Source organism: Cnephaeus nilssonii (genome assembly GCF_951640355.1).
Source record: "Cnephaeus nilssonii genome assembly, chromosome: 13".
In the NCBI taxonomy this organism is placed as follows: domain Eukaryota; kingdom Metazoa; phylum Chordata; class Mammalia; order Chiroptera; family Vespertilionidae; genus Cnephaeus; species Cnephaeus nilssonii.
Window position 1 is genome coordinate 82,062,544 of NC_137084.1, and position 26,397 is coordinate 82,088,940.

The window sequence follows — 26,397 nt, forward strand, 5'->3', positions numbered from 1 at the left end:
AACCAATTCCCCATATTTAACACCCTTTGTTGGAAGTAACTAGCATGTTTTCTGACTTCCTGGCTGGAGCTTGGGGGATATAACCCCCAAATATTTCCCAAATCTACCCAGGTACTACTGCCACAACTCCCACTCTAACCCCAGGCACAGTGCTCTCCCTGCTGGGCTCCTGCAGGCCACAGCCAAGCAGGCCTGGAGCTGGACAGGCAGGTGGGCCTAAGGCAGCAACAGTCACTGGAGAGAGACCCACAGAAAAAATGATTTCTGGGAGAAAAATGGGTCCCTCCACTCCACTGCCAAGCTTGGATGACTGGTGTCGGCTTTTATTCCACAAAGTTGTTTTGCTTAAACTATTATTCACTGAAAGCCCATCAGTAGGCCAAATTCTTTATCTCTCTGCTTTATGCTCAGTCTACCTTTTCTTTCTCATATTATAGATAGAACAGCAGGATAACCTGAAAGATAAGAGCATTTTATTTGTAAAATCTTTGCCAACTCACTTAATGAAAGAGAATAATTCCATTGCTGTAAGAACATCTTTTAAACTTCTCTTCTAACCTGAGCATCCTAGAGTCCCAGAAATTGCAGTTTGTCTAATTAAATCCCCCTGGTGGTGGAGGTACAAGCTTCCCACAGGAAGGAAGCGTGTGTGCAGGGCTTTCTGGCAGGGAGGGTGGCAGGGCACACACTGCCCGAGTCCAGGTGACAGGCCAGGAGCCAGGGGGCTGACGCCAGCGTCCCTCCGCTGGCTGGAGGAGCGGCTCAGCCTTGAGACCGAGTGCGGAGGTGCCTCAGCTGAAGGTTACTGTCTCTGCGTCTCCGGCTTGGGAGGTGGGCTTGGATGGAGGGGTGAACGCTTTCTTGCCTTCAGCTAGAGCTTTAAAATGCTGTGAGGAAAGAGAGGGAACATGGAGTGTTTGGAATATGCTAGTTGCTACATTTCAGAAAGAACCAACCTCTTTACAACCCTTTAAGCTCCAATTTTCTCCCAACTGTACTTTCAAAACAATTCCTTGGTGTTGTCTTTGAAAAACAGCTAGAAATTTGTCCTGCTTCTTATAAAAATAAACCCCCTTTTCCTTTGCTTCCTGCTTCTGTTCAATCGGCCACTTGGCTCTCCTGTGAGAATGAGTATCCTCTGTAACCTCAGCGAAGGCCCCCGTCTCCTCCCCTCCCTCTTCCTTAGAAGCCCCGCCTGCCTGTTGTGGGGAAGGGGACTGGGCAGACAGCCTCCCTGGTCCCAGGATGCAATCAGAGCCGACTCAGAACAGTGAGAACGCAGCAACCCTCTCTACAAGTCCCGTTCTAGTGCTGGACTTACCTGCGAGTTCTTGAATTCGGAGTAGAGGGAAAAGAGCAGGTGGAGAGACTGGATCCGACTCTTGTAGATAGGAATGTCTAGGATGGCTGAAATCAAGACCTCCCATGAGCAGAACCAAACAAAAACCGAGGGCTTATGGGGACCTGTATAGGAGAGCCAATCCCCTCCCAGACGGGATGTGTTCCCATGGCTTTGGAAGTTAAACATCAGCAGGTAGTGGCACAAGCCCAAACACGACCCCTCAGTGCGTTTTTCCAGGGACAGGAAGGGCTGGGAGAGCTTACCGCAGATCATGTCGATGTACGCTGCCAGGCTGCAGTCGATCTCTGCCGTGGGCAGGCTCACCTGGGAGGGGCAAAGGAGGGGCCCAGGTCAAAAGCTGACTCTCTCTGAAGAGAAAAGAGCTGCTACCGTAAGTCACGTGTATTATGGGCTAAATCAGGGGTCCTCAAACTACGGCCCGCGGGCCACATGCGGCCTGCCGAGGACATTTATCCGGCCCGCCGGGTGTTTTTGTTGCCGCTGCCTGTCCTGCTTAGCAGCCGACTTAGCAGTGTGAATAGGAATTTGTTCATATATATATATATATATTATTCATTTTTTACAGAGAGGAAGGGAGAGGGACAGAGAGCTAGAAACATCAATGAGAGAGAAACATCGACCAGCTGCCTCCTGCACACCCCCTACCGGGGATGTGCCCGCAACCAGTGTACATGCCCTAGACCGGAATCAAACCTGGGACCTTTCAGTCTGCAGACCGACGCTCTATCCACTGAGCCAAACCGGTTTCGGCCATATATATTTTTTTTAAACTATAGTCCGGCCCGCCAACGGTCTGAGGGACAGTGAACTGGCCCCCTGTTTAAAATGTTTGAGGACCCCTGGGCTAAGTGGTGTCCCCCCCAAATCCATATGTTGAAGTACTAACCCCCAGCACCTTAGAACATGACTGTATTGGAGATACAGTCTTAAAGGAGATAATTAATCATTAGGATGGACCCTAAGCCAGTGTGACTAGAGTCCTTATTAAAAAAGGAAATTAAGGCACGGACACATACAGAGGGCAGACCCTGTGAAGACACAGGGAGATGGCCAATAAGGAAGGTTCTGGGGGAAAACAACTGTGCTGACAACTTGATTTCAGAGTCGAGCCTCTGGAAGTGTGAGAAAGTAAAATAAATCTCTGTTGCTTAAGCCACCCAGGCTGCGGTGCTTTGTTAGGGCAGCCCTAGCGAATAATACAACATGCGAATTTTTTCTCTGATCAGTAAAATGCAATTGGTCCTATTCATTAACCACCAAAGTAGCACACGATCTAACAGAACCAAAAGATTTATAAGTAAAATATACTGCCATGCTACCCTCCTGTATTTGTGTAAAAGAAAATGATACTGCCGAAGCCGGTTTGGCTCAGTGGATAGGGCGTCAGCCTGCGGACTGAAAGGTCCCAAGTTCGATTTTGGTCGGGGGGCATGTATCTTGGTTGCGGGCACATCCCCAGTAGGGGGTGTGCAGGAGGCAGCTGATCAATGTTTCTAACTCTCTATCCATCTCCCTTCCTCTCTGTAAAAAAATCAATAAAATATATTTTTTAAGAAAAAAAGAAAATGATACTATGCTATGTCCAAATATTAATAATTACTGGGCAGTAAGAGGCCTAATGGTCCTTGGCCACCAAAGGAACAAAAAACTGGACATGACATCTCAGGTGACAGGAGCTGGATCTAAACAAGTTATACTGTAAATTTAAAAACCATTAGCTTCTTAATCCCTGACCGGTTGCTCCACGGTTAGAGCGTCAGCCTTTGGACTGACGGGCCGTGGGTCCTCAGCCATCCAGATCTTGTGTCTGCCTTTCATTAATGTGTTTTTTTTAAAATATATTTTATTGATTTTTTACAGAGAGGAAGGGAGAGGGATAGAGAGTTAGAAACATCAATGAAAGCAACATCAATTCAGCTGCCTCCTGCACACTCCCTACTGGGAATGTGCCTGCAACCAAGGTACATGCCCTTGACTGGAATCAAACCTGGGACCCTTCAGTCCGCAGGCCAACGCTCTATCCACTGAGCCAAACCGGTCAGGGCTATGCCTGTATTTTTCAGTGAAATCTTTATTGTTGAAAGTATTACATATGTCCCCCTCTTCTCCCCATTGACCCTTCTAGCCCACCCCCACTCCCTGCCCAGGCCTTTACCACCCCACTGTCTGTGTCCATGGGTTATGCATAGATGCATACAAGGTCTTTGGTTGATCTCTTCCCACCCAGACACCCCCACCTTCCCTCTTAGATTCCACAGTCTGTTCTATGCTTCTATGTCTCTGGATATATATGTTCATCAGTTTATTTTGTTCATTACATTCCACATATGAGTGAGATCATGTGATACTTGTCTTTTGCTGACTGGCTTATTTCACTTAGCATGATACTCTCCAGGTCCCTCCATGCTGTCTCAAAGGGTAAGAGACCCTTCTTTCTTACTGCTACATAGTATTCTGTGGTGTAAATGTACCACGACTTTTTATCCACTCATCTACTGATGGGCACTTGGCTGTTTTCAGATCTTAGCTATTGTAAATTGTGCTGCTATGAACATAGGGGTGCATATATTCTTTCTGATTGGTGTTTCAGGTCTCTTAGGATATATTCCCAGAAGTGGGATCACTGGATCAAATGGCAGTTCCATTTTTTAATTTTTTGAGGAAACTCCGTACTGTTTTTCGTAATGGCTGCACCAGTCTGCATTCCCACCAGCAGTGCACGAGGATTCCCTTTTCTCCACATCCTCGCCAGCACTTCTTGTTGCTGGTAGCCGTTCTGACAGGTGTGAGGTGATACCTCATTGTTGTTTTCATTTGCATCTCTCTGATGATCAGTGACTTTGAGCATGTTTTCATATGTCTCTTGACCATCTGTATGTCCACTTTGGAGAAGTGTCTATTTAGGTCCTTTGCCCATTTTTTAATTGGATTGTTTGTCTTCCTTTTGTTAAGTTGTATGAGTTCCTTATATATTTTGGATATTAACCCTTTATCAGATATGTCATTGCCAAATATGTTCTCCCCTGGAGTGGGCTCCCTTTTCGTTTTGTTTATGGTTTCCTTTGCTGTGCAGAAGCTTATTATTATTATTTTTTAAATATATTTTATTGATTTTTTACAGAGAGGAAGAGAGAGGGATAGAGAGCCAGAAACATCGATGAGAGAGAAACATCAACCAGCTGCCTCCTGCACACCCCCCACTGGGGATGTGCCCGCAACCAAGGTACATGCCCTTGACCGGAATCGAACCAGGGACCCTTGAGTCCGCAGGCCAACGCTCTATCCACTGAGCCAAACCGGTTTCGGCAGAAGCTTATTATTTTGATGTAGTCCCGTTTGTTTGTTTTCTCCTTAGTTTTCTTTGCCTTAAGAGATGTATCCATAAACATATTGCTATGGGAGATGTCTGAGATTTTGCTATGTAGGATTTGTATGGTTTCCTGACTTACATTTAAGTCTCTTATCCATTGTGAGTTTATTATTGTGTATGGTGTAAGTTGGTGGTCTAGTTTCATTTTTTTACATGTATCTGTCCAATTTTCCCAACACTATTTACTGAAGAGACTGTCTTAACTCCACTGTATATTCTTTTTAAGTAGAAATAAAATAGATGCCCCTAAATATCTTTTTTGAAGCAGGAAGCCCAATCAGGCCAATACTAGAGGTAGTGTGGTACACAGAGGAAGTGTGATTTCCCTGTATCTCTTCTGGGCTTAGTCCCAATCCATGTAGTGACCAGCATGGTAACTCTGAATGTGGTCCAGTGTGGGAGCAGTCAATTCAACGATGGTGTAGTCACTAAAGCATCCAGACCCATTTGGTCATTCTATTTGCTACTATGTATAGAATCAGTTTATCATTTTCTAGTCAATTATTTGCAAGATTCCTAAAGTGATTATTTTCTGTTCTTTTTAAAAAAATATATTTTATTGAGTTTTTACAGAGAGGAAGGGAGAGGCATAGAGAGAAACATCGATGAGGAGAAACATCGATCAGCTGCCTCCTGCACACCCCCTACTGGGGATGTGTCCGCAACCAAGGTACATGCCCTTGAGCAGAATCGAACCTGGGGCCCTTCAGTCATCAGGCTGATGCTCTATCCACTGAGCCAAACCAGTTAGGGCTTCTATTCTTATTGGTAGGCATTTATCTGTGGGTTAAAAATACTTGGTCATTTAAATACTTGGTGATGTATTAGTGTGTTAGGGCTGCCATTACAAAATACCACAAACTGAGTGGCTTAAAAAAGGTAAATGTATTTTCTCAGTTTGGAGGCTGGAAATTTAAGACCAAGGTGTTAGTCCAGGCTGGCATGTTCAGTAGTTGGAGCACTGGCCCTCGCATCAAAGGGCCTCAGGTTCAATTCCTGGTCAAATGCATGTACCTGGGTTGCAGGTTTTTTAAAATATATTTTTAATTGTTAACAGTATTACTGATGTCTCCCATATGCGCCCCCTCCCTCCCCCTTCCAGTCCCTACCCACCCTCGGGTCTTCACCACCCTACTGCCCATGTCCATGGACTATGCGTATAAGTATAGAAGTTCTTTATCTCTTTATTATCCCCCACCCCCACATCGAGGTGTGTCAGCCTATTCCATGCCTCCCTGCTTCAGGTCTTATTTTGTTGGTCAATTCATTTTGTTCATTCGATTCCACAAATAAGTGAGATCATGTGATATTTGTCTTTCTCAGTTTGGCTTATTCCACTTAGCATAGTATTTGCAGGTCCATCCATGCTGTCCCAAAGGGTAAGAGATTCCTCTTTTTTACAGCTGCATAGTATTCCATAGTGTAAGTGTCCCACACCTTCCTTATCCACTCATCTACTGATGGGCACTTGGGCTAATTCCAGATCTTAATTATTGTAAATAATGCTGCTATGAACATAGGAGTGCATATATTCTGATTGGTGTTTTGTGGTTTTTAGGATATATTCTCAGAATTGGGATCACTGGATCAAATTAAAAATGGAGTTCCATTTTTAATTTTTTGGGAAACTCCATACTGTTTTCCATAGTGGCTGCACCAGTCTGCATTCCCACCAGCAGTGAACCAGTGAACACTAGATAACACATTACTTTTCTCCACATCCTTGCCAGCACTTGTTTATTAATTTTTTTATGGTGGCCATTCTGACTGGTGTGAGGTGGTATCTCACTGCAGTTTTCATTTCCATCTCTCTGATGATTAGTGACTCTGAGCATTTTTTCATGTGTCTCTTGGCCTTCTGTATGTCCTCTTTGGAGAAATCTCTCTTCAGGTCTTCTGCCCATTGTTTGATTGTTTGTCTTCTTTTTGTTGAGTTGTATGAATACTTCATATATTTTGAATATTAACCCTTTATCAGATACATCATTGACAAATATGTTCTCCCATCTAGTGGGTTCCCTTTTCAATTTAATGGTTTGTGGGGGTTTTTTGCTGTGCGGCACCTTTTTATTTTGATGTAGTCCCATTTGTTTATTTTTTTCTTAGTTTCCTTTGCCCTGGGACAGTGGTCACCAACCTTTCGGACCTCACGGACCACCGGTTGGCAACTGCTGCCCTAGGAGATGTATCTATAAACATACTGCTATGTGAGATGTCTGAGATTTTACTGCCTATATTTTCTTCTAAGATTTTTATGGTTTCATGCTATACATTTAAGTCTTTTATACACCTTGAGTTTATTCTTGTGTATGGTGTAAGTTGGTGGTCTAGTTTCATTTTTTGCATGTGTCTGCCCAGTTTTCCCAGAACCATTTTTTGAAGATAATGTCTTTACTCCATTGTTTGTTCTTGCCTCCTTTGTCAAATATTAATTGACCGTAATGGTGTGGGTCAATTTCTGTGGTCTCTGTTCTGATCTATTTGTCTATATGCCCGTTCTTGTGCCAGTACCAGGCTGTTTTGGTTATAATGGCTTTGTAATATAGTTTGGTATCTGGTATTGTGATCCTTCCTACTTCATTCTTCTTTAAGATTGCTGCAGCTATATGGGTTCTTTTATGGTTCCATATAAATTTTTGGAATATTTGTTCTAGCTCTGTGAAGTATGCCATTGGTATTTTAATAGGGATTGTGTTGAATCTGTAGATTGCTTTGGGTAGTATAGACATTTTAATTATGCTAATTCTTCCAAACTATGAACATAGTATATTCTTCCACTTGTTTATATCTTCCTCTATCTCTCTTTTTTTTAAGATTCTATTTTATTTTGCTAATCCTCACCCAAGGATATTTTTCCATTGATTTTTAGTGGGAGAGAGAAAGAGAAAAATATCAATGTTGGAGAAACATATTGATTGGTTGCCTCCTGCACATGCCCCGACCAGGGCCAGGAGGAGCTTGTAACTGAGGTATGTGCCCTTGACCAGAACTGAACCTGGGACCCTTAGGTCCACAGGCTGATGCTCTATCCACTGAGCCAAACTGGATAGGGCTCAATTTCTTCTTCTCATTACAGTAGTCCCTTTAGCATTTCTTGCAGTGCTAGTTTAGTGGTGATAAACTCCTTTAGCCTTTTTTTGTCTGGGAAACTCTTATTTCACCATCTATTTTTGAATGATAGCCTTGCTGGATATAGTAATCTTGGTTTCAGATCCTTGCTTTTCATTACCTTGAGTATTTCGTTCCAGTCCCTTCTGGCCTGTAGAGTGTCTGATGACAAATCAGCTGACAGCCTTATGGGAGCTCCTTTGTAGATATCACATTACTTTTCTCTTGCTGCCTTTAAGATTCTCTGTCTTTAATTTTTGGCATTTTAATTATGATGTGTCTGGCGTGGCCCTGTTTGGATTCTTCTTGCTTGGGGTTCTCTGTGCCTCCTAAACTTGTGTGACTTTTTTCTTCACCAGGTTAGGGAAGTTTTCTGCCATTATTTTTTTAAACACATTCTTTGTCTCTTACTCACTTTCCTCACCTCCTGGCATACCCATTATATGAATACTAGAGGCACGGTGCATGAAATTCGTGCATGGGGGAGGGAGGGTTCCTCAGCCTGGCCTACACCCTCTCACGATCTGGGACCCCTCGGGGGATGTCTGACTTCCAGTTTAGGCCCGATCCCGGAGGGCCTAAATCGGCAGTCAGACATCCCCCTCACAATCTGGGACTGCTGGCTCCTAACTGCTTGCCTGCCTGACTGCCTCATCGCCCCTAACCACTCTGCCTGCTTGCCTCATCGCCCCTAACCCCTTTCCTGCTTCATCGCCCCTAATCACTCTGCCTGCCTGCCTCATCGCCCCTAACCCCTCTGCCTGGCTGTCTGATAGCCCCTAACCACTCGCCTGCCTGCCTGATCACCCCTAACCACTCTGCCTGCCTGCCTCATCGCCCCCAACTGCTCATCTGCCTACCTCATCGCCCTTAACCACTCGCCTGCCTGCCTCATCGCCCAATTGGCCCTGCTTACCTTCCTGCCTCATCGCCCGTAACTGCTCGCCTGCCTGCCTCATCGCCCCTAACCACTCTGCCTGCCTGCCTGATCACCCCTAACCGCCTCTGCCTCGGCCCCTGTCATGGCAGCTTCATCTAGAAGGATGTCCAGAAAGTCGTTCAGCTGTCTGGTCTAATTGGCATATTACACTTTTATTATTATAGATTTTTATGTTTCATGCTGTCCCACAGCTCTCTTAAGCTGTCCTCCTGTTTTTTCATTGTTTTCTCTTTTTGGTTCTCTGACTAAATCATTTTTTTCTACCCTGTCTTCTAATTCACTGATCCAATCCTCAGCTTCTCCTAATCTGTTGTATATTCCTTTCAATGTGTTCTTTTTAGAAAAATATATTTTTATTGATTTCAGAGAGGGAGGGAGATAGAAACATCAATGATAAGACTCATTGATCAGCCGCCTCCTGCACACCCCCTACTGGGAATCGAGCCTGCAACCTGGGCATGTACCCTGACCAGGAATCCAACTGTGACCTCCTAGTTCATAGGTCGACACTCAACTACTGAGCCATGCTGGCCAGGCTCCAATGTGTTATTAGTCTAGCTCATTCTTTATGACCAAGGCCCCGCGTAAGTTTGGTTTGCCCAGTCTGTGTTCTCCTGAAATCCTAGTGTTCCAGGTTAAGGACCTCTGGTTTTTTTCACAGTTGCTATACCTTTTCTTTTCTTTTTTTAAAAATATATTTTATTGATTTTTCACAGAGAGAAAGGGAGAAGGATAGAGAGCTAGAAACATCGATGAGAGAGATACATCGACCAGCTGTCTCCTGCACACCCCCCACCGGGGATGTGCCCGCAACCAATGTACATGCCCTTGACCGGAATCGAACCCGGGACCCTTCAGTCCGCAGACCGACGCTCTATCCACTGAGCCAAACCGGTTTCGGCTGCTATACCTTTTCTAATGCTGTTGAGCATCTTTACCATTATTATTCTGAACTCTCTATCTGATAAGTTTCTTATCTTCATTTCGTTTAGCGCTTCTTCTGGAGAATTCTCTTGTTCTTCCATTTGGGAGTTGTTTTTTTGTCTCCCCATTTTGGCTGTCTGTTTGGATTTGTGTCTATGTATTAGGTAGGTCTGCTACAATGCCCAACCTCTAGTCCAGAACAATGTCAGACACTGTTTCTGAGTGGCCCTGAGTCCCCTGTTTGGAGCTCTCAGCAATCCACAGCCTGTGGGTCCCTCTGCTGGGGCTGGGTGCCTTTGGAAAGGACCAAGTGTGCACCAGGCTCTGCTTTTCCTAGCCCCGGGCCCAGAGGAGATCAGGCAAAGACTCAAAGCCTGCAGAGATCTGCCTCTGCCTGCAGGCTGATTGTTCTATTCTTGTATTTTTGAAATTTGGGGCACTTAAAAATAGCATAAATATCTCTGTAGAAAAGTAGAGTCTAAAGTAATAATACAGGAAATATATATACATGCTTACCAATAGGTATATGTTACAATGTTCTTAGAAATATTATCATATATTATAGTAATATTTCATTTGTAATAACCCAAAACTGGAAACTATCCAAATGGCTACCATAGAATGGATAAGTAAATTGTCACATAGACAAACCTAATCTATGGTATTAGAAATTAGGGGGGGAAAAAAGACAGAAAAGAAACAAAAAAGAAAGAGAAAAAAGAAATCAGGATAATAGTTATGTTGGGACGTCTGAGCATGAGGGAATTCTAGGTTGCCATACTTTCTTAGCTCCTGCTACCTTCCACTCACCTTGCCCAAAAGCTCCTCAAACTCTGGGGACCATTCCTGCATCAGCGTGTCAATATCAGGCATGGGTCTAAGAGTGGAGAGAGAAATATGAACAAGAAACATGGACAGGTGACATCAGCAATCTCTGGGTCAGTGTATTTAGGATAAAGGGAGGTCCTCGATCTGGCACATTAGGATTTCAGGAGAACACAGACTGGGCAAATCAAACCTCCCTGGACCTGGGGTTTGAAGAAGCTGGCTAAGTAATACCAGAAAAACCACAATCTTTGTGTCTGTAATCTCAGCCAGTAGTTGCCATGATCCACAGGACCTCAGGTTGATCGAGTATGTCCCCAGTCTTTGGGCCCTCTTCTCAAAAGCAATGGGTTTCCACATGGTGAAGGCTGCCATGGGTTACAGTGGTGAAGAAGGCAGCATTTCTTACCTGGTATAGTGTACAGTTGCAGGGGGCTTAGAACGATGTAACTCAGAGATGCTCTCGATCCATGTGTCAATGGCTTTGGGATTCTTTTCTGCATCTTCCAGGCTCTTTACTTTCATGTGTTGCTAGAAAATCAAGGGGAAAGCCTGACTCGTGGCACTGAAGTAGCTCTCATTTTCACAGAGTGACTCATCATATGCTGCTGCTATTTCATACACAAAGTAGCTGATGAAAAGGGAGGCCTCACGGCAGCCAAATGAAGATTATAGGAAACACTGACAGAATTTTCTAGAGCCCTGGGAAAGGAGGTCAGTAAGACAGGGCTGACCATACTGACATATCATTTCACACCTACTGGGATAGCTACAGTAAAAAAGGGAGTAGCAAGTGCTGATGAGAATATGGAGAATGGTAACTTTCATTCATCACTGGTAGCATTGTAAAATGATTCAGCCACTTTGGAAAACAGTTTGGCAGTTCCTCAAAATATTAAACAGATACCATATGGCCTAGTAATCCCACTCCTACATGTATATCCACAAGAAATAACAATGTGTGTCCATGCAGACACTTGTACATCTTCATGGCAGCATAATTAAGAAAAGTGGAAACAACTGGTGAGTGGATAAACAAAATGTGATGTTTCCATACAATGGAACTGTGTTCCGCCATTAAAAAAAAATGAAGTCGTTACCAGGGTCTAGGAGCAGGGGTAACGACTACTAATGGGTACACAGTTTCTTTCTGGAATGATGAAAATGTTCTTAGATGATGATGCTTCCACAGTTCTGTGAATATACTAAAAATCACTGAACTATACAATTTTAAAGGGTGAATTTTATGGTAGGTAAATTACATCTCAATAAAACTGTTATGTAAAAAATAGGACTGTCCTGAAACCACAGCCATCGCTTTTAGTAGGCAGTACATCAACCTTATACACACCAACAAGGCCTCCACTCTGGCCCTCTCCCACTGGGCCTGTACTATACTAGCATCTTACTGTGATGTTGTGCTGTTTGGAATTCTCTGTTAACCAGAGTGAGAGCACTGTAGGGTCTGACTGCTTTGTAGAAGGCTCATCTAATACCAAGAGGCCAAGGTTGTCAGGCTTCCCATCAGGACGTGGGACCTGGTTAAGAGAAAAGTGAGAAAACAGAGAAAAAAAATGAGAGGGACATAAAAAGGCCATGCATCCTGTTTCCAACAAGCTCAAGAGGAAGAACTCTTCTGCTTCATCACTGTTACTAGTATCGAAAAGCACGCCTGTCTGCCATACAGCACTAAAACCCTACCTAGAAAACATACATGATCTACAGGACCTTAAATAGAAAGCTGAAGTCATGGATAATTAGGCGGCAAATATATGACAATTTTTAACATAGTGAGATAATCCAGTACTACCTAATAGCGATGAACACAACCTGGAGTAGAGAGCAAGGTTAAGAACCCTAAGGAAATGAAGGACACATATCAGGTAGCCGATGCTTGTCAAGGAAATTAGTGGAACTGGCAGAGTAACAGAGGTGCCAGAAGAAACACCGCTGGGCTCATTTTTAGGGTGTTCTGACTGTACCTTTAAGAATGCATCAATATCCCCAACAGCTGGGATAAAATCAGGAATGAAAGGTTTCAGTTTGTGGTCCAGGTCAATCAACTGAGGTGTATACCTAGGAGATAATGCCAAGGGAAGATGGAAACAGAAACTTACTTTACTATTCAGGTTTAAAAATCTAAGGAGAATGGCCTTGTTTCAGACTAGAGGCAGGAAAGGACATGGGCCTGGGGGTTATGGAAAGAAGACCTAGTACTCACCTACTTATATACTGGAAGAGTTCTTTAACCTCAGCAGAAACTGGCAAGTGCTCATAATCTGCAGGATCATAGGCCCTGGGGAAAGAAATACAGGATTCCACCCAGAGAGGAGCAGATGCCGCCCAGCCCTGGTTCAGCCGTGCTGCTACACTCATTGGGCACAGGACTCGGAACCTAGATTATGCTCCACCCACATCTGCCTTTCCTGGGTGGTTTGCAAGGCAAATTTAAAATTTATTAAAATTAGCCCTAGCTGTTTTGGCTCAGTGGATAGAGCGTTGGCCAGCAGACTGGGTTCGATTCCAGTCAGGGGCACATGCCTGGGTTGTGGGTTTGATCCCCAGTGGGGGGAGTGTAGGAAGCAGCCGATCAGTGATTCTCTCTCATCATTGATGTTTCTATCTCTCTCTCCCACTTCCTTAGTAACCATGAAATCAATAAAAATACTTTTTTTTTTAAATAAAATTTATTAAAATTAGCTCTGTTATTTCTGACAATAAAGAACAGAGCTGCAGAAAATCCAAAACATAATTTTTAAACATTTTAGATTATAGCAGAAACATCACTAATGAGAGAGAATCATTGATCAGCTGCCTCCTGCATGCCCCCTACTGGGAATCAAGCCTACAACCTGGGCATGTGCCTTGACCAGGAATCAAACTGTCAACTCCTGGTTCATAGTTTGACGCTCAACCACTGAGCCACATCAGCTGGGCCTCCCCTTTTCTGAATGAAAGGGATGAAAAGATAGAATGAGATTTTAATTTCTGGCATGAAAATAATTTGCCTCAAGAAAGTAAGTTATTTTTACAAAGATGTTTTTCATAGTATTATTTATAGAAGTAAAATATTAGAAACAAATTATCCAACAATCGAGTAATGGTTAGGTATGTTCAAGTTGAATATTGCATGGTTACTAAAAAATACTTGGCTCTATTTGGATTAGCTTAGTGGATAGAGCGCCAGCCCTCGGACTAAAGGGTCCCAGGTTTAATTCCAGTCAAGGGCATGTACCTCGGTTGCAGACTGGATCCCGGCCTTAATCGGGGCACGTGCAGGAGGCAACCAATCGATGAGTCTCTCTCAGATCCATGTTTCTCTCTGTCTCTCCCCCTCTTTTCCACTCTCTCTAAAAATCAATGGAAAAATATCCTCAGGTGAGGATTAACAACAAAATATTTGTATTGACACATGAAATGTATACAAATAAAAAATAGAATATATATTAATTATAATTAAGTAAAATGCAATGAACATTGACAAAGCATATAAATAACTGAAAGTTATTAATAAGGTCGTTCCGGGGAGAGTTGCTTAATAAAAAATCAAGTAGATTAATGACTTAAAGTTTACATTTCCCTAATTATAATTAGGGAAGTGAGTTGGGAAGCATGAAAAGTCAGTATGGTATTAAACATTTGCCTCATTTAATTAATGTCAACCTGCAGGTGGATAATGCAAAGGTAAGTTAACTATTTTCATTTTTATTTAACTACTTTAATAAATGATGCATGCATATGATACAAAATAAAAGGTACAAAAATGCATACAATGAAAAGTTATGTCTCCCTTGCCACCAAGTTCTCCTTCCAAGAGTTACCACTATTATTAATTTCTAGTGTATCCTACACATAGTCTGTGTAATGTTTGTTTTATACATATGGTAGCAAAGCATGAACACTTCTATACCTTTTAAAAATTTAGCCGAAACCGGTTTGGCTCAGTGGATAGAGCGTCAGCCTGCGGACTGAAAGGTCCCGGGTTCGATTCCGGTCAAGGACACGTACGTGGGTTGCGGGCACATCCCCAGTGGGGGGCGTGCAGGAGGCAGCTGATCGATGTTTCTCTCTCATCGATGTTTCTAACTATTTCTCTCCCTTCCTCTCTGTAAAAAAATCAATAAAATATATTAAAAAAATATTTAATAGTATCACTTGAAGATTGTTCTTTTTTGTTGTTGTTATTGTTTTGTTAATCCTCACCCGAGGATATTTTTCCAATGGTTTCTAGAATGGAAGGGAGGGGGAGAGACAGAGAGAGAGAGAAACATGGACGTGAGAGAGACACATCAATTGGTTGCCTCCCGCACACGCCCAACCAGGGCTGTGGATCGAGCCTGCAACTGAGGTACGTGACCTTGGCTGGAATCAAACCTGGGACTCTTCAGTCTACAGGCTGATGCTCTAGCCACTGAGCCAAACCAGCAAGGGCTTGGAGATTGTTCTTTACCAGTGCAAGAGTACTGCTCATTGTTTTCCACGGCTAGATAAAGTTCTACTGACTGGTTATATCATCATTTATTTAACCGGTAATTATATTTTAAATGGATGGGTCTTAGAATCCACTCTGATTAAAACGTATAGGGATGGGTCACGACTAATCTAACAGGGTTTGGAACAGGGCGAGAGGTTTTGTACTTCAGCGTCATTCAGGAACGTTTTGCCTCATGTGGGCCCCTGAAGAACCTGTCCATAAAGGATCTGAGCTTAGTTTTCTACTCCTGTGCACGTGTTTTCCTTGCTAAATAGAAATGCTTTGGTACGAACATAAATTTATTTTACCCCAGAATGTACTCCCCGAAGTCAGGGACCATCTTTTGGATTTACTCGGCAAATCCACATGACCCGAGTCCACAAATGTTTCAGACAGTGCAAGTGACATCATGAGACTCAGTGAGGCAGTGGATCAGAAAAGAATGAAAACTCATTCTGTTGGTTTCTGAGACACATAGAAATCCTAAATAGAGATCAAAAGAGATGCTGGGGCTTCACTTTTAACTGATACCCTCCTAATCCATGTTTTGAAGAAGGTGCTTTCCTCACCCTTCTAGGGGGGCTCCGTGCTCTTCATCATCATCATCTTCATCTGAATCCGTTTCTGATGAGTCGTCATCATCATCGTCATTTTCACTAAAGCCTTGTTGAGGCGTCAGCTGCAAGGTCTTCTTCTTCTCCTGGGAGAGGGCAGAGCAGGCGAGAGAGACCCAGGCAAGGAAACTGGAGTGAACCTATGTTGTTTTCTCCCAGGACTCAAACCCGTCCCTCCCTCCTGGCGCCACATCAGAGGGAAGGCAGCACTCCCCGAAGGGCCTCGATACCGTCTGCTCCTGCTGACTACCATGTCCCCGCTTTCTACAACCACATTCTAGTTCTCTGCTTGAGGTTCAGGCATCAATTTTATCCAATATCTATCTATCTGACCTGTTACTTAGGAGACCCTGAGACCTCTGCATAAACTACCCAGTAGATTCAACCCTAAAACTTGGGAACTTCTGGAGAAAGGCAGCTCTAAATTGTTATTTTGGAAGGAAATGGGGAAAAGTGAAATGTGAAGACAAACTTTAGGAGATCTTGATATTCAGAGGTCCCAGGGAGGAAATCTGGTATTTAATTTGCAAGACTGCCCAGCGTAAGCTGCTTGTAACTATCAGAAGAAGGAAGTTCATGACCAGCCCTGCGCCTGAATTCTGATCAGCAGTTCCAGAGACTACAGGTTCCTGTCTCCATTCCCTTCAAAGGCTAGCCAACTGATCCAGTCCCCTTCCCTTCCCCATCAGTTACACGCAAGGATTAGGCCCTGGCTGGGTGGATCAACTGGTTAGAGTATCATCCTGATACACCCAGGCTGCAGGTTCAATTCCCAGTCAGGCAGCATATAAGAATCAACTAATAGGTGGAGCAACAAATCAATGTTTCTCTCTCTCTAAAATCGATCAATCAATAATTTTTTAAATACAAAAAATGCAACGACTATACATTGTATCTCAAGATAAGAGACCCTTCTGTTACTGGCATTACAACCTATCATTCTGAGCTTCAGGTTCTCTATGTACCATCCCACCCTCTCAAGCCCACAAGAAGGGGTCTGATGGTCCTTGGGGCTTGGAGGGGCGGTTGGGATGGGGTCCATATCTTTGCCTCTGTGGCCTGGAGCCTGTGAGGTGCCCTCACTTAGGACGTGAAGGATGACCAATTGGCCCCCTTTAAAAGTAGATTTTGAAAGCTTGATTTCCAGGTGCTATACAGCTTGTACTAAGGTTAGTAGATTTTGGTTCTAGTTTTTAAATTATTTAACACTAGAGGCCCGATGCACAAAAATTTGTGCAAGAGTAGGCCTTCCTTCCCTCTGGCACTGGCTTCCCTCCAGCACCCGGGACCCAGGCTGCTTCCCTCCGGCCTCCAGCAGGCACCCGGGACCTGGGCTGATTCCCTCTGGCCCCCGGCTTCGTCCAGAAGGACACCCAGAAGGATGTCTGGTCTAATTAGCATATTACCCTTTTATTATTATAGATTTCTTTCATGGTAAAAGCAGCTACTGGCACATAAAATTGTGACACATTAAAGAACATCAGGAGAAACCAAGATGGCGGCATAGGTAAACACCTGAACTTGCTGCCTCGCACAGCCACTTCAAAACTACAACTAAAAGACAAAACGGACATCATCCAGAACCACAGGAAGGCTGGTGGAGTGGAAATTCTACAACTAGAAGGGAAGAGAAAAGCACACTGAGACTCACAGGAGCTGCGGAAGTAAAGGCAGAGGTACGGAGGCACGTGCACGAGGAGAGAGCTGGCAACTGAGGACGCAGCTGGCTTTTTCAATCCGCAGGGAGACACAAGCTCCCAACTGCTCTGAACTCCAGTTCCGAGCGAGACTCTGGGGACCCGGACTCACATGGGGAGAAACTGGACTGTCTGGCAGTGGGCGGAACTCGAGGGCGGCTTTCTCTCAGAGGTGCTTGCAGTGATTACCAAGGGACACTGAGACCCAGGGGCCTCTTAGGGCAGGGCTGACGGGAAGCCATTGCTGTTTGCTCCGCCCTGAGACCCCGCCCCATCCAAGCTGTGTGCAGAGGCTTTTGCATATGAATGGCCTGGTGCTTTGAAACCTAAAATTAACTACCAAACTTCAGCTGAGTCAGAGAGCCCCAGAATCTCCAAAAGAAGGCCCAAGGCCCCACAGCAGCTTGCACTGCTTCACAGCTGGGCCTCATCTGGGCACCTCCAAACCCCAAACAAAGAAGAGGAATCTGCAGATCTCTCCATAGCTCCTGCTGGGTGGCCTCAGGCAGAGGCTAAATTAGCACCTCCTTGGAGATCCAAGAGCCAGTGTACCCAGTGGTCAGAGTGGGACCATCTAGATTACAACTCCTCAGATCCATAAGGGACACACTCAGGGGGCAGACTCAGTGAGCACCAAAGCCCCACTGAAGCAAGTCTTGCCTCATAAGAGTGTCTCCAGCACAGAAGTTCTCCCATCGTAGACACAGCTGATCCTCACAGCCAATTGGCCTGGAGGTCATTTCCTCCCAGTGATACCAACAACAATCAAGGCTTAACTACAACAAGACTGTGCACACAGCCCACAAAGGGGTGCACCAAGAGTGTCTACCTCAGGTAACTGGGGAGGCTGAGCCACTGGGCCCTATGGGACACCTAGCACACAAAGCCACTCTATCAACTCAGGGAAGCAGCCAAAATGCAGAGACAAAGAAACAGGTCACAAATGAAAGAAATGGAGGAAAGCAAACTACTGGATATAGAGTTCAAAATCACGGTTATAAGGTTTTTCAAGAATCTTCTAGAAAACTGCCATTAAATTTAGTGAGACCCTCGAAGATATGAAAAAGGACCAACTAGAAATTAAACATACACTGACTGAAATAAAAAATATTATACAGAGACCCAACAGCAGACTAGAGGATCACAAGAATCAAGTCAAAGATTTGAAATACAAAGAAGCAAAAAACACCCAACTGGAAAAGCAAAAAGAATCCAAAAATATGAAGATAGTGTAAGGAGCCTCTGGGACAACTTCAAGCGTACCAACATCCGAATTATGGGGGTGCCAGAAGAAGAGAGAGAGCAAGATACTGAAAACCTATTTGAAGAAATAATGACAGAAAACTCCCCCAACCTGGTGAAAGAAATAGACTTACAAGTCCAGGAGGCGCAGAGAACCCCAAACAAAAGGAATCCAAAGAGGACCACACCAAGATACATCATAATTAAAATGCCAAGGGCAAAAGACAAAGAGAGAATATTAAAAGCAGCAAGAGAGCCCTAACCGGTTTGGCTCAGTGGATAGAGCATCGACCTGCGGACTCAAGGGTCCCAGGTTCGATTCCGGTCAAGGGCATGTACCTTGGTTGCGGGCACATCCCCAGTAGGGGGTGTGCAGGAGGCAGCTGATTGATGTTTCTTTCCCATCGATGTTTCTAACTCTCTCTCCCTCTCCCTTCCTCTCTGTAAAAAATCAATAAAATATATTTTTTTTAAAAATAAATAAAAAATAAAAGCAGCAAGAGAAAATAGTTAGTTACCTACAAGGGAGTACCCATACAACTGTTAGCTGATTTCTCAACAGAAACTATGCAGGCCAGAAGGGAGTGGCAAGAAATATTCAAAGGGGTGAATAGCAAGAACCTACAACCAAGATTACTCTACCCAGCAAAGCTATCATTCAGAATTGAAGGGCAGATAAAGAGCTTCACAGATAAGAAAAAACTAAAGGAGTTCATCGCCGCCAAACCAGTATTATATGAAATGCTGAAGGGTATTCTTTAAGAAGAGGAAGAAGAAGAAAAAGGTAAAGATAAAAATTATGAACAACAAATACATATCTATCAACAAGTGAATCTAAAAATCAAGTGAATAAAAAATCTGATTAACAGAATAAACTGGTGAATATAATAGAATCAGGGGCACAGAAAGGGAGTGGACTGACAATCCTCAGGGGGAAAGAAGTGTGGGGGGTGGGTACGGGAAGAGACTGGACAAAAATCATGCACCTATGGATGAGGACAGTGGAGGGGGGGGTAAGGGCATGGGGTAGGGTGGGAACCGGGTGGAGGAGAGCTCTGGGGGGGAAAAAGAGGAACAATTGTAATAATCTGAACAATAAAGATTTATTAAAATAAATAAATAAATAAATAACATCAAAAACTGCTTTGGGGCCCAGCCAGCATGTATCAGTGATTGAGCATCAACCTATGAACCAGGAGGTCACAGTTCAATTCCCACTCGAGGCACATGCTGGGTTATGGGCTCAATCCTCAGTGTGGGGAGTGAAGGAGGCAGCCAATCAATGATTCTCTCTCATCATTGATGTTCCTATCTCTCCCTCTTCCTTCCTCTCTAAAATCAATAAACATTTAAACACACACACACACACACACACACACACACACACACACAAACTGCTTTTGGTCACAGCACAACACAGATTTATTATACATAGCCTTGGATATTTTTTTATAACATAGCGTTATACAAATGCCTGAAAAATGACTCTGTGGATGAGATGTTAACACAACACACTATTAAAAACAGCACACTACTCACAAAGTGGGGCTACCTTAAAATGGCACCTCTCGGGCCTTTTACGAAATCAGGCTATATCACCAAAGCTTTCTGTGCTGCTTCAAATGTTCTCTCACAGAGCGGTGAAGGCTCCTGCTCCTCACGGACAGCCAACCTGTGGCCAGTGGACCACGGGCTAAGGCCGCACACAGTGGTGCTGAAAGAGCACACACCGACCTGAGGGCCGCACCTGGCTTAGAGCTGTAGGCATCTTCTGTCTTTCTCTCAGACACAGCTCACAGAACAACAATAAAGTGACATTTGGGTCTTAAGACTTCAAAATTAAAGTCTCTTTCACAAAATATTGACAATAAACAAATGCCTAAAACAATGACTCCAAACTTGCTTTATAAAGGAAATTACTTGAGCTCGGCTGGCGTGGCTCAGTGGTTGAACATCGACCTATGAACCAGGAGGTCACGGTCCAATTCCCGGGTTGTGGGTTTGATCCTCAGTGTGGAGCGCACAGGAGGCAGCCAATCAATGATTCTCTCTCATCATTGATGTTATATCTCTTGCTCCCTCTCCCCTTCCTCTCTGAAATCAATAAAAATATATAAAAAAAAAAAGGAAAAGAAAGAAAATTACTTGGAGTGCTTGCTAAAAATATAAACCCCCATGCTTTTACCTTCAAGACTCTGATTTGGTAATTCTAGATGGGGCTGGGAATCTGCGTTTTAAAAATTTAGTGTCTCCAGTTGATTCTTATGATCAGTAAAGTTTGCAAAACACTGGCCTGTATTATATGAAATTCCTCACCAGAAAGGCAGCGGCAGCCCTGGCTGATGTGGCTCAGTTGGTTGGGCGCTGTTCCTACCTGGAAAGGTTGCAGTTTTGATTCCCCATCAGGGCACATCCCCGGGGTTACCTGCTCGATTCCCAGTAGGGGGAGTGCAGGAGGCAGCCGATCCATGTTTCGCTTTCACATCAATGTTTCTCTCTCTCCCTTCCTTTCTGTCTAAAACTCAATTTCTAAAAATCTTTTTTAAAAAGTCAGCTGTAATAGTAGTCTTTATTCCTAAAGGGGAGTCAAAAATCTTAAAGGTTTTTTCTTCCCGATTATCCTCCATGAGCTCAAAGGTGCCAGACCACTGAATGCTTACTACTGAACTGGTGTCAACTGCAACTACTAAAAAGGCAAAGCAGAAGTTCCACAAGAAGCTTGGGCTATACTGCACCTTGTTGTTTTCCTCTTCATACTCATCGCTGCTGTTGTCAGCCATAGTCTTGTTTGGAAGATGGGCAGAACGAGGAAGTCCTTAGAAGAAAAGTTTTCCCTTTAGGTTATTGTTAAAGACAAATAATTTTTACTTTATGATATTTTATAATCTGACCACAGTTTAGATGAGCATCTAGCTACAAGATAGGAGACTGAACCCTAGCCACAGCTCTGTCAATTCAATTCAAACATGTATTTACTAAGCATTCCCGTGCTTCAGGCACTGGGTCAGACATTATACTAACTGATTATTTGCTGTTACATAAATAGTATAAAATCTGCCGTTAGTTTACATACACATTGACACATGAGGTTAGTAACTAATAAAGTGAAAAGAGTACTGGATTTATACTCAAGATACTGAGTTTGAAGGACAATTCTATCACTTGGACAAAATGACCCCTTCTCTGGGTCTCAGCATTCCTACCTCTAAATGAGGTCCGTAACACCTCTCACTCAGAACTGTTGTAAGGATCAAATGAAAGAACTTAGACGAAAGAAACGGACCCAGCTCCTGTCAAACATTAGTCACAAATATAAATCTGAATCAGCCTGGCCAGTGTGGGTCAGTGGTTGAGTGTCGATCTATGAACCAAGAGGTCACGGTTCGATTTCTGGTCAGGGCACATGCCCAGGTTGTGGGCTTGATCCCCAGTAGGGGGTGTGGAGGAGGCAGCCGATCAATGATTCTCTGTTATCATTGATGTTTCTATCTCTCTCTCTCCCTTCCTCTTTCTAAAAATCAGTAAAAAGCTATTTTAAAAAAATAAATCTGAATACGTGTCCTGTTCATTAAATATTCTGAACAATTAACCAGATGTAAAATATTAACTGGCATGATTTCTAAATCAAATAAATGCCTATTAATCACCATTTTCCAGCCTACTAAATTACCCAAAATGAAAATGAATTATCATGCCCACAGCTGGCATGATTAAAAACATGGTTGAGTCAAAAACCTGGGAATCTAGGTGTGTGTGTGTGTGTGTGTGTGTGTGTGTGTGTGTGTGTATATATATATATATATATATATACACACACACATATATATATATCTCCAAAAGATTAAAAGCATTGACTCAGATATATGTACGCTAATATTCATTACAGCATATTCACAAATTCACAATAGCCAAAAGATGTAAATAACATAAATGTCTAACAGCAGATAAACAAAATGTGTTTATATAGACAATGGAATATTATTCAGCCATAAAAAATAAGGATATTCTAACACATGCTACAGCATGAATCTTGAAAATATTATGCTAAGTGAAATAAGCCAGATGCAAAAGAACAAATATTGTAAGATCCCACTTATGTGTACCTAGATGCTGGAAGCAAATTCCAGCAGGGCATAATAAAATGCAAGAAGTTCATCAAAAGGCCGATGAACCTCGGGGCTTCAGCAGGGCTGAAGATCTGCATATTATTGCCTGCTGACAGAGAGCTGAAGGCAGTTCCCCCAACCTGATAATCTTTTACTGTTTACCAAACCTGACCTTTGATATGTGTATCTGCTTTGCTATAGGGAAAAATGTGTGAATAAAAAGCCCTGGGTACAGATTCAGAGAGCTTAGTTACTAAAGCTGAGCCTCCTCTGGCTCCCCCACAATGCCTTTCAAATTTGTATTTCATGCCTAGTCTCTTTATTAATTTGCGTCGCAGCCCTTTCTCCAGATTCCTGAACCCTAGTAGATGGGGATAAGACCCCGGCACCTAGAGTAGGCAAATTCATAAAGACAACGTAGAATAGAGGCTACCAGGAGCTGGGAGGTAGAGGGAGATGGGGAGTTATTATTTAATGTGTACAGTTTCTGTTTAGGATGGTGCAAAAGTTCTGGAAATAGTGAGATAGTTACGCAATATAAATTTACTTAATGCCACTGAATTGTATACTTAAAATAGGGTTAAAATGGTAAATTTCATATCTATAATAATAAAAGTGTAATATGCTAATTAGACCAGACGTCCTTCTGGACATCCTTCCTTCCGGACAAAGCCGCAGTAGGCAGGGGCCAAGGCAGAGGCAGCAGAGGCGGCAGAGGCCCTGGCGGCGGCAGGGGCAGGGCCAAGGCCCTTACATGAATTTCATGCATCGGGCCTCTAGATAGGTATATTTACCACAAAAAACAAACAACCCTAAATGTCACCCTTTGTTCCTAACTCAAAAGCCAAATCCAATCCATAATCAAGTCTTAGTGATTTTCTTTTCTTTTCCCACCCCCTCCACCCCAAGTCTTAGTGATTTTGAAAATATTTTTATTGATTTCAGAGAGAGGCAGGGGGAGGGAGAGAGAGAGATAGGAACATCAGTGATGAGAGACAATCATTGATCGGCTGCCTCCTGCACACCCCACACTGGGGATGAAGCCCACAAATCAGACATGTGCCCTGACTGGGAATGAAACCGTGACCTCCTGGTTCATGGGTTGATGCTCAACCACTGAGCACACCGGCCAGACAAGTTTTAGTGATTTTTCTTCTCTTTATTCTCAGCTTCCTCACGACATACAAGCCACTATCACCTCAACTCAGCCATTGCAACTGTCCTTCCAGCTGCTTCCTCCTTTCACCTTTCACCCATTCTAGGGCAGCAGCACCGTCTCCAGGGTCCTGCTTTCTGCTGCTGCCTCCCTCCGCCTCCCGCCTGCTTGTTTGTTCTGATATCACTCCCTCCCGCCACATGCTGGTCCCTTTCAAGTCCTCAAACTCAATTCTTTCTGGCATCAGGGCCTTTTCACATTTCATTTGCTGTTCTCTTTTTCTGGCCTACTTTTCCTCGCTGCCTGGATCCCCCCCATCTTTCAGTCTCAAATGTCACCTCATTAGGCCATCCTTGATACCCTATCAAAAGTAGATCCCAGCCCTGGCCAGTTTGGCTCAGTGGATAGAGCATCAGCCTGTGGACTGAAGGGTCCTGGGTTCAATTCTGGTCAAGGGCACATGCCCGGGTTGCAGGCTCAATTCCCAGTAGGAGGCGTGCAAAAGGCAGCTGATCAATGATTCTCTCTCATCAATGATGTTTCTCTCTCCCTCCCTCTCCTTTCCTCTCTGAAATCAATAGAAATATATATTTAAAAAAATAGATCCCACTCCTCACCATTATTCTCCCTAACATCAAGCTCTTTGCCTCCATCAATGCATTTACCACATTTGTATGTTCGTTTATTCATTTGTCATGTCTCCCATGATTACAAGCCTCAGGATGGCAGAATCAATGTCTTTTAATACCTGTATGTGCAGTGCCAAGCATAATGCTGATGCACAGGTATGCATTCAAAATTGCATTGTTGGCCCTAGCCGGTCTGGCTCAGTGGATAGAGTGTCGGCCTGCAAACGGAAAGGTCCCAGGTTCGATTCCGGTCAAGGGCACGTGCCGGGGTTGTGGGCTTGATCCACAGTGGGGGACTTGCAGGAGGCAGCCAATCCATGATTCTCTTTCATCATGGATGTTTCTATCTCTCTCTCCCTCTTCCTTCCTCTCTGAAATAAATATATAAAATGCATTGTTGAATAAATGACAGTGTCAGGTACTCTTAACATATCCCATTGATATTTTTATTGAGATTGCAGGTTAAGGGCAGGTTATTGAAGCATCTTAAAAAATGAGCAAAACGTTTTAATAAGTTAAAACACTCACACACCATGAACCCCCTGACTGTGGGCAGAGCAGTAGCATAAAGGGAGTGGCGGTGGGAATAGTGATCGGGCTGGAGGAAGACCCTGAAACCGAGGGGCTGTGTTTTCTTCCCCCGTAACTAGTTACAACACAGAAACAATGGCAAGTGAAGAAACTTAACTCTGAAAGTGGACATTTGCTATTACAAAACAGAAACTTCTTGAAGACAATCATCAATCCATGCTGCTCTTTGTTCTGAGGACCACTTTTTTTCCTTTCCTCTTCATTCCTCTCTTACCTCTGTATCTTGGGGGTGGAGTATAAATACTTGCAACCTCTTCAGAGTCGTTAATCTCTAGACGCTCATCATATGTCTGGTTTTCAACAATCTTGGTCTAAGCAAAAGGAGACATGGTTACAGAACTCATATGATCGGACACTACACACTCCGTGGAGAGGTGCACTGATCCTCTTCCTTACCCAAGACACCCACTTTCGCCCCCATTCACACCCTCCTTAAGGCTCCTGGCCCGAGGTCAGGCAGGTCAGTCAATCTGCTGCAGCCCTTGCAGGAACTGCGGACAGGCTGGCCGAGGACGGAGGGGCCTGGAGAGCAGCAGCTGACTCGGACCAGCTCCCCAAATGGTTAACACGCACTGCAGGGGCCTAAGTTTTCCTCGGTGGGTGGCGGCTCTCCCCGCCGTCCACCGTTTCCCGAGGCTGTGGAGGTTTCCCAGGGAGGCGCACTGGCTCTCGGAAGAGATCTGTCTCTGGGGTTCCCTCGTTTACCGGACGACAGGGGCGCCCCATGCAATAATCCTGGGAGCATCACCCCATCTCCACCCCCGTCTCCGTCTTGCAGGTCGAATCCCCCTTAAGTTTTTGGGGAGTAAAAGCAGCAGGATGATAGTGAGTGGCGTGAGAGAAGGCAGTCAAGGAGCAGTTGTAACGGAGATGAGCAACATTGGGGGGTTACTGGGAGGAGGGAAGGGGCGTCCCCCTAACTTCCTCCTGGGAGGGAGAAAGACAGTCAGTCCTCCGTCGGCCAGGTTACCTGGAGCCCCGCTGAATCCGTCTCCTCTGTCTGGAAGGAACCCCGGCCTGCGGCTGGGGTCTCGCTCCAACCTGGACCAGGCCACCTGAGGGGCTCCACTCGCAGAGGCCCGCCTGTGGTCGGTGGTCGGTCGCTAGGCAAAAATAAGTAACTCTTAAAACTCGCGGGACTTGCTTTCACTCTCGCGAGACCTTCTCTCCACCCGGGCGCGTCCCAGCTGTGCCGCGCGAGTGCTGAGGACGGAGACCGGCTCGGAAACAGCCGCTCTAGGCGATCGGGGCACCTGTGGTCTATGGTTTCAGGACAGGCGCCGGTGGCGACACCCTGCGGTCACGGGTGGGAAGCCGGGTGAGGGTAGGTTCATAGAGTTCGCTTTTCCATCTGGAAA

General features: G+C 44.3%; 1 protein-coding gene across 2 annotated transcripts; it reads right to left on the reverse strand.

The window, feature by feature from the left end:
• Window positions 1-451: 451 nt before the first annotated feature.
• Window positions 452-26,194, reverse strand: IFT46 (intraflagellar transport 46). Of its 2 annotated transcripts, none has more exons than XM_079788502.1 (12): window positions 26,010-26,194; window positions 25,254-25,350; window positions 21,293-21,372; window positions 15,574-15,704; window positions 12,752-12,826; window positions 12,513-12,606; window positions 11,940-12,068; window positions 10,940-11,061; window positions 10,516-10,582; window positions 1,606-1,666; window positions 1,322-1,407; window positions 452-887 (listed from the first exon to the last, which is right to left on the reverse strand). In XM_079788502.1, the coding sequence occupies exons 3-12, from the start codon at window positions 21,335-21,337 to the stop codon at window positions 792-794; spliced, it is 906 nt and encodes a 301-aa protein (XP_079644628.1). In that variant the 5' UTR covers window positions 21,338-21,372; window positions 25,254-25,350; window positions 26,010-26,194; the 3' UTR covers window positions 452-791. The 2 variants fall into 2 exon arrangements, with proteins under 2 accessions (XP_079644628.1, XP_079644627.1); XM_079788501.1 differs by lacking the exon at window positions 26,010-26,194 and adding an exon at window positions 24,568-24,666 and having other exon boundaries at window positions 25,254-25,332.
• Between the last annotated feature and the right edge of the window lie 203 nt (window positions 26,195-26,397).

Bases quoted from the DNA above. Each gene is read 5' to 3' on its own strand.
- IFT46 (XM_079788501.1), bottom strand. From the start codon at position 24,589: ATGCTTGGCACTGCACATACAG. The intron at 12,069-12,512 runs GTACAGTCAGAA...TCTCTTAACCAG, and splicing joins ATATTGATGCATTCTTAAAG to GTCCCACGTCCTGATGGGAA. The intron at 888-1,321 runs GTAAGTCCAGCA...CTTTCCTCACAG, and splicing joins CCGAATTCAAGAACTCGCAG to CATTTTAAAGCTCTAGCTGA.